Here is an 8,455-nt window from a genome sequence, read left to right as displayed (position 1 = left end):
CCTGAATATCAAATATATTAAAAAAGGAAAAGTAAATGTACCAGAATCAATTTATTACTCAAGTATTATATCTCAATTCCATATTTTTGAATTCAATATATTTATCAATAACTATTCTGGCATTCTGTAAAATATTGAGGCTAAAGGATAAATGTTTAAATAAATTGGCTGAGTTTAAATAATACTGGCAATGATAATAAGTAAATAAATATCCAAACTCAAAAAATAAAATTGACTTGACAGGTTCATTTGATCGTACCTCCCACTGCTTGTCATTTCAGGTTTCCTGGGCTCTGAACTTGGGCATCTCCGCTCATCCCTCATGCCCAACCCTACCACTGAGCACTCCGAAGTCACCGACAGAGACTGAGCTGAGAATAAAGGGGATCCTGGAGAAACTAGACCGGCTGATGCCACCCAGACCCTTCACCCACCTGAATGCTACCACCAGCGCCGCACACAGCACAGTCACCATCCTCAACCCCCGAGACTCGTACTGCAGGAGTGATCGCCTGGACGTCCTGCTGGAGGCGAGGGACCACCTGGGGCGCAGGAAAGACTATGGTGGGGACTTCCTGAGGGCCCGCATGTCCTCTCCCGCCCTCAAGGCCGGCGCCTCGGGAAAGGTGACAGATTTCAACAACGGCACCTACCTGGTCAGCTTCACCCTGTTCTGGGAGGGTCGGGTCTCCCTGTCTCTCCTGCTCATCCACCCCAGCGAAGGGGTGTCAGCTCTCTGGAGGGCAAGAAACCAAGGCTATGACAAGATTATTTTCAATGGTAAATTTTTTAATGGCACCACCCATGTCTTCAGTGAATGTGGCTTCACTCTAAACTCAAGCGCTGAGCTCTGCACGTACCTGGATACTCAAGATGAAAAAGCCTTTTACTGTATGAAACCTCCATATTTTCCTTGTGAAGCTCTTACTCATATGACCACCAAGAATCGAGACCTTTCTTATCTTACTGACAAAGAAAAAACGCTTTTTCACGGGTAAGCTTCCGGTTATATGCACTGAGAAGGGCGCCCCATGAACTATAGTGTCCATCTCGATTACTATTGAGAAGACCCTTCAGATGCCTCTTCTACCCAAGGTCTGGTCAGGTGTGTGGTGTCTCCATGCGCCCCCATTCATGTCTCCCACTGCCATGGTGGACTTTTTACCGGAATGTTCATCTAAGAGGTCTACACAAGGTAGAACTCTAAAATATGTGCCTGTACCTCCCTATTCTTAGACCCAGCCATGTCATTTTCTTTACTACACATCTAGGTTTTATAAAATGTATTCTTTTTTTGCAGGGGACCCCAATATCAGTATTGATTTTTTTCTATTATTTCTTTATATTTATTTTACATCATTGTTTAATTTTGTACAGTTTGCTTTCTCATCTCAGATGTAGCTGCACAAAATTCCCAACACCAAGTCACTCATTAACCATCACCGTAGTCCCTTGTGCTCCTCCCATCCCTGTTTTAATCCCTCTCACTAAACATCCCCTACTGAATGTCTCTGATTTATCTTTTGCTTGCTAGTTTTGTCCTTTTTTGCCTGACCCTTTTCTTGGTTTCCCTATATTCCTCCTATAAATGAAACCATCTGATATTTTTCTTTTTCCTTCTGACTTATCTCACTAAGCATAATCCCCTCCAGCTCCATTCATGTTGCTGCAAATGGCATGAGTTTATCTTTTTTGATTGCTGAGTAGTATTCTATTGTGTGTATATACCACATCTTCTTGATCAAGTCATTTGTTTCTGGGCATGTAGGTTGTTTAATATCTTAGCTATTATAATAAGATGCATTCTATGGGAAAGTATCATGCTGTGTTACACCAAAAAAAAAAAAAAAAGATTCCTTGAGAAGTGTGCAAAACATCCATACCATATTTCTACACCATATTCATACACTGTACATCCTGTCTTTTAAATATTGCTTATGGCGCTACCATTATTCTGTATAGATAGTGTTGTTATGTGAGCTGACATCATCATCATCTCATCTAGATTACCTGTAAGAGACTCCCACCTGCTAATCGCCTTCTCTAATCCATTACCTAATCTGTTGCCTGAGAGGTTGTTCCAAAAAGCCAATTCCTTTGGTCATAGCCATTTGACCTCAAGATCAGACACTCCTTAGTGCATACTGCTCAGGTTGGAGGAGTCCTTCCTATTTCCCAGAGAGTGATTCAGTGACTCTTAGAAGCTCCACATACTAATGTGTGTGCATATTTATCCCATTGTCATGGCTGTATCAACATTGCCTTTCTCGCCTTGCTCCCAAACTGCTCCTCATGTCTTGGTCTCCCAGTTCTCCACTAAGGTAGAAAATACTTTATGGCTTAAAATGAACTGTGGTAGCCTCTAATGAGGCACTTGGAGAATTTTCAAAGAGTGACTGTATGTCACCACAACTCCTAGAACCTGCTGGAAAAGTCCTGAATCCATCTATCAGTTCTAGATACCTTTGCTCATTTGCTAATTTTCTATAGTCTTGGGGGCTCTGTCCATTATCTGTCCCCATTCCATTCTACTAGTATCCATTTTTTCCTTGAGGATTCGATTTTCTTAAGTTTGGTAACAAAGTAGAATGCTAGGTTCTCAACAATCTCTTTGCTAGCAGTTTCCAAAGTCAAGCTTACAGTGTCTCCCCCTTACTCTCTTAAAAAATATATGCTAAGAAAAATAGTCAATACCAATATGGGAAAATAATATGTATTCCAGATTCTTACTAAGTCAATCAAGTTTTTGTCTCCTGATCCGTAGTCTGTGAATTCCTACAGAAAGAGGTAAAAGCACAGTTGGGTTTTGGTATTTTCCCCTTCTGATTTCTGATAGCGTAGGTCAACAAATCGCTTCCCACCTGCTAACCATCTCTATACCTAATCCCAGAAAGGATGAACATGTGCTAATCCCTTTCCTTCTTTGGACTGAAATTGAAGATTCAACATATCAAAGAATGGGATACCAAGTATATCTGTTTACCTGGCCCCTGGGTCCCCTGTCCTTCTGCCTGGCATGGGATTAGCAGGATTGAATGAAGGGCAAGTGAAAAGGAAGATGAGTGTCTAGTCTTTTCTCAACTAGAGGAAAAAATGTCATGGTCGAACACTACTTACTGTTGGCCACTTGACAGATTTAGTGAGACAGCAGTGGATCAAGCAATTGCACTGTTTTCCTGCATAAAACTAATAATCATCGGAAAGCAACTTTCTAGTGGAAACTGAAGGTAAACATTGCAGGATTCATGGATAAATTATTAGGAATTTTGTCATAAGAGGTCTTTCTGCCATGCTAAGGAGACATAACTCCTTAGATAATGGAAGAGGAGATGGTATTAAAAATTAATGCTGTTGCATTTGCAGATAGAAAGGCTATTCTAGAAGTACTGTTGCCAGCGTGATCAATTCAAGTCTCACAGCATCCAAGACAAATACATGAACTTGAATAAATGATGTAGAAGCAGCAAGAGATGAGAACTTGCAAGTTATAAATACTTTCAATCTAAAATTCCAGACCACACTGGTTGTGTGTGGTATGTGAGGAGAACTTCCTTGGACTGGAAATACATTTGGAGAACAGATAGTCTTCCAGAATCTTCATTTATATACAGTACCCTTCATAAACAAAATTTACAACAATCAAATATTCAGTTGTAAAAAAAAGTATCCTATTATCCATATTGTAGGGACAAACATCAAATTAATTTATTGCCTTCTTTTTTGAAGGTCCAACGTGGGAGTTGAAATAATGAAACATCTTAAACACATTGATGTCTCTCAATGTAACAGTAAGTAGCTCTATCCTATGGTAGGTGGTGTTTGATGCCTGGCTTGGAAATTTTAAGAAATGTCTTATCAGAGGAATATATCAGTATTATCCTAGCAATCATCATTTTCCAGGAGTACAGTTCCTAGTAGATGTGCTCCATCTGTGAAAACCTTCTGATCACTCAAGCAAAAGCCTCTTGACAGGTCTAAGCATCTAGCTATCCAGACAGGCCTAGCTCTATTTCTGAATCTAGGGAGAGGGTGTTTAGGCTCAAGTATCTATGTTATTTACTCTATCTGCAAATCCCCTGGGTGAACCTAGAATTCAACAGCTTTAATTACTCACAGAATTATTTAGGGATTCTTCTTTTGAATGCAAAACTCAAGCTCAAACTTATTTTTAAAACAACCAAAAGATCCATACCAGAATATTTTAGAAATTTATATGAAAATAGGACAATCTAACTTACTGCCTTACTAAGCATAGAATTGTCTAGGTAAGCCATAGCAGAAAAATAAGAATATGGGATACCAACATGTTCCTTTATAAATATATACTATATATACTATATATAATATATACTATTATATATTTTATATACTATATATATATTACATATAGTAGTATCATATATATTATATAGTATTATATATTATATACTATATATTATATATTATATACTATATATACGATATATCTATATAGTATATATTGTATATATAGTATATATCTATATATACTATATATCGTATATCTATATATCTATATATACGATATATACTATATATACTATATATCTTATATACTATATATACTATATATAATACATATTATATACGATATATAGTATATATATTCTATATATATTGACATGAAAGATGTTATAAACAGAGTTTGAAATAGTTTTCTTGAATTTATCTCTCTCTTTGAAATCCAAGATAAGTGATATCAGAGACACCTACTAGAACTGTATTGGGTCCTTGGGCATTTCATTCCCACCCCAGCTATTATAGCCCCAGTGACAATTCTAACAGCATCAAGAAGCATCTTCAACAGCCAGAACAAAAAGAGGACAGTAGTGGAAAACACTTATATTTAAACCTGGGAGTGCAAATTCAAAGTCAGTGATTATGTCCAAGGCACAAAAAATGTCTTTTATGGATACCCACAACATTAAAGTAGAAACAACTTTGGTTTAGGAATCTTAACTCCCTGTTTTCATAGCCTTCTAATATTTAGTTAATGCACTTAACAGTTTTGATGAAGTTTCCATTTTGCTAAATGCTCTTTAGTAGCAGACAAAAAGTTCCTTATGAAAGAGTAACATTTACAAGATCTGAACATTAAAATTGATTTCTATAAGCCTGATTTTACCAACACTTATTATGACATTTACTTGAAGTGATGACCTAGTTTCTAATATTTATTCATTCAGCAAATGTTTATTGAGGTGCTATTAGATATTAGGCATTATGAGAAAATGGAGAAAAATGAATATTCAGCAAGTTTACACTTTTCCCAATGAAAGTGACAGAAAACTGAAAATTATTATCAAAACTAAAAGACACAAATACTTGGAGATTAAATAGCATGCTAGTGAATAGTCAGTGGATCAAAGAACAAATCAAAACATAAATCAGAAATTACTTTGACACAAACAAAAGTGGAAACACTACATACTGAAGTTTATGGAATGCTGCAAAAGCAATTCTACAAGGAAACTTCATAACAATAAATTCTTACCTTAAGAAGTAAAAAAAAAAAAAAAAAAACATAAAAAACTTAACTTTACATCTTAAGAAACAAGGAAAAGAGGGCCTCCCCTGGTGGCCCAGGTGGTTGAATGCTGCGCTGTGAAGCTGTCCGAAGCCTCTACAGCGCAGGTTTGATCCCGGCCGGCTGGCGAGGGTCCCATATGGCGCAACAGACCTCTCTTATCTTGCCTGCTGCTCCCCTCAGCAGTGTACTTCGGTCCTTCTGCCTGCTCTGCTCCCCGCTCTGGCCTGGTGAATTCTCTCATCCTCCCGTGCTTCTGACTGTACCCAGTGCTTGTATAAACAAACAAACAAACAAACACACAAATAAATTTTAAAAAATGCCTCTATTAAAAAAAAAAATTAAATTAAAAAAAATAAAAATGAACACTGATGGAAAAAATAAAGAAAGAGAAGGAAGGAAGGTAGGAAAGAAAAAAGATTAAAAGAAAAATTTAAAAACAATGTCACTTCAACCTAGGTATTTAATATTCTTTGTATTTTTTAATAAATTATTTTATTTTATATAATTCTTACATCATAGTTCATTTTTGCATAATGTATGCATTTTCATTTTGGTTATATTCCCCATACAGTTCCCACCCCCTTTTTCTGACCCTAATCCCTCTTCTCCTCCCCCGACCCCCCACTGTAGTGTGTCTCTGGTCTATAATTGCTTGTTGATTTTGATTTTTCCTTTATTGCAATTAGTCTTTTTCCTGGTCTCTTATCTAGGTTTTCTAGATTCCTGCTATGAGTGAGACCATCCGGTATTTTTCTTTTTCTTTCTGGCTTATTTTGCTGAGCATGATCCCTTCCAGCGCCATCCATGTTGCTGCAAATTGCATGAGTTTATCTTTTTTGATTGCTGAGTAATATTTCATTGTGTATATGTACCACATCTTCTTTTTGTTGACAGATTATATTGTTAGGCCTCTTTTACAAAATGAAAATATATATAATTTTTTGTAATTTTGGAAAAAGAAGCTTATTTCTTCTTTAATGGAACAAAGAGCTGATTTGATGCAAGGACACCAAGGGATAGGCCACTGGTATTCAGGTTAGAGGCAAATTCCTACATCACCAGGGAATCAGTCGGGCAACAGAGAAATGATGGAACATCAAGACTTAGCTGATGGCCAGATTTGGCAGAAATTCACTAGGAGGACTCAGATTGACTCAAAATATCTCAAAAGAAAGAACAGAAGTACCTAAAACAAAGTTGAGGATCAAAGTAGAGTACTAGGAAGGGTAGCGATCAGGAAACAGGAGTGAGAGAGAGAGACCAAGGGAAGACAGGACAAAGAAGACTGGATCTTTAACTTAACCACTAAACTCACCACAAGTATCTCTATTGCCAGGAAGTGAAAAGATAAAAGAAAAATGCCATGTTGGAATGGAGAGTCCTGTCCCTGCTGGTTATACTTTACAAGAAAAGTGGGTAACAACATTTTGCAACCAGACTCAGTTTGATACAGCAAAGAAAATTGACTGCTTGAAAGGAAAACTCATTTACCTGCTGGGAGACTCGACTCTGCGTCAGTGGATCGTGTACTTACCCAATGTTGTTAAATGTATGTAATGAGTTTATATTCTTTCAGAAATTCAGGCTGAATTTGACATAATTTCAATGACATCACTATTCTGTCACTTTGACTGTTTTGATTCTTACTTCATTTAACTTTACACAATTTGAGTCTTTTAATCTACAATATATTGAATTTACTTTTTCATAAGAAATTCCAATGAATTCCTCTTTATAAATTCCAATACCTGGGCCTCCCTGGTGGTGCAAGGGGTTAAGACACAACCTATGCAGCTATCCACAGCCACTGCAGCAGCACGAGTTTGATCCCCGGCCAGGGAGGCGACCCACATAGTGCAGCAGACCTCTCCTGACTCACCTGCTGCTCCCCTCAGCAGTGTATTTCAGTAAACGTGCCTCTTCTGCTCTCCAATCTGTCTCTGGTGAATCTTCTCACCCTCCATACCTCTGGCTCTACCCCAGTTCTTGTACGCATTTATAAGTAAATCTTTAAAAAAATATTCCAATGACTACTGTACATTTTGATTGATTATTTCACATACCGTATTAACAGGCACTCTACCCTAGAGGTAGGACTAGACCACACAAAAATAATAAAGATGGGTGAGAATTTCCAATGATTGAGTATTCTTATGAAAAATGTTAATCCTGACCTTCTCATTAAAAGGTTTCTTTTTTTCATCAGCACTAAAATTTTTTGATTTTCATGGAACTGGAGTATTTAAGAAACATTTGCTTCTGGATGCAGAAAGACACATTCAGATTCAGTGGAAAAAACACAGCTATCCTTTTGTGACTGTTCAACTCTACTCTGTGAAGGATGAGGCTTATATTCCTCAGGAAATTGACCAGATACCAGGAAACGAAAATACAGCCATTGTCATCACGATTGGCCAGCACTTCAGACCCTTCCCCATTGAAATTTTCATTCGAAGGGTCATCAATATCCGAAAGGCGATTGAACGATTGTTTCTAAGAAGCCCAGCCACTAAAGTGATCATTAAGACAGAAAATATAAGGGAGATGGACGTAGAGCCAGAGAGGTTTGGAGATTCCCTGGGTTACATTCAATATCTTACCATGAAGGACATTTTAAAAGATCTCAAAGTGGGAGTCATTGATGCCTGGGACATGACCATTGCATGGGACAGCAAAATTATCCACCCGCCTGATCCTGTGATTTAAAATCAGATTAATATGTTCTTAAACTACATTTGCTAAAGCATAATATGCCAAATCTCCAGGGAAATATTCATAAGTAGCTCCATTTTTATTGTCAGAGAAGTTTTACTTATTTTATTTTTTAAAATATCTGTTTATTTATGCATATAAGAACTGGGGTACAGGCCAGAGGTGTGGAGGCTGAGAGGATTCACCAGAGATAGA

At 37.4% G+C, this 8,455-nt stretch overlaps 1 protein-coding gene across 1 annotated transcript; it reads left to right on the top strand.

Moving 5' to 3' along the window:
* Positions 1-587: 587 nt before the first annotated feature.
* LOC311181072 (NXPE family member 1-like) lies at positions 588-8,254 on the top strand (the record flags this gene model as incomplete). The annotated part of the gene is made up of 4 exons (XM_084249254.1): positions 588-994; positions 3,727-3,788; positions 6,885-7,097; positions 7,755-8,254. 4 exons carry the CDS (start codon positions 588-590, stop codon positions 8,252-8,254), a joined length of 1,182 nt encoding a protein of 393 aa, XP_084105380.1.
* Between the last annotated feature and the right edge of the window lie 201 nt (positions 8,255-8,455).

Source organism: Talpa europaea (assembly GCF_964194135.1).
Source record: "Talpa europaea genome assembly, chromosome: 12".
NCBI classification, from domain to species: Eukaryota; Metazoa; Chordata; class Mammalia; order Eulipotyphla; family Talpidae; genus Talpa; species Talpa europaea.
The sequence above is the reverse complement of the archived record's forward strand: the minus strand, read 5'-3'. Positions and strand labels throughout refer to the sequence as shown.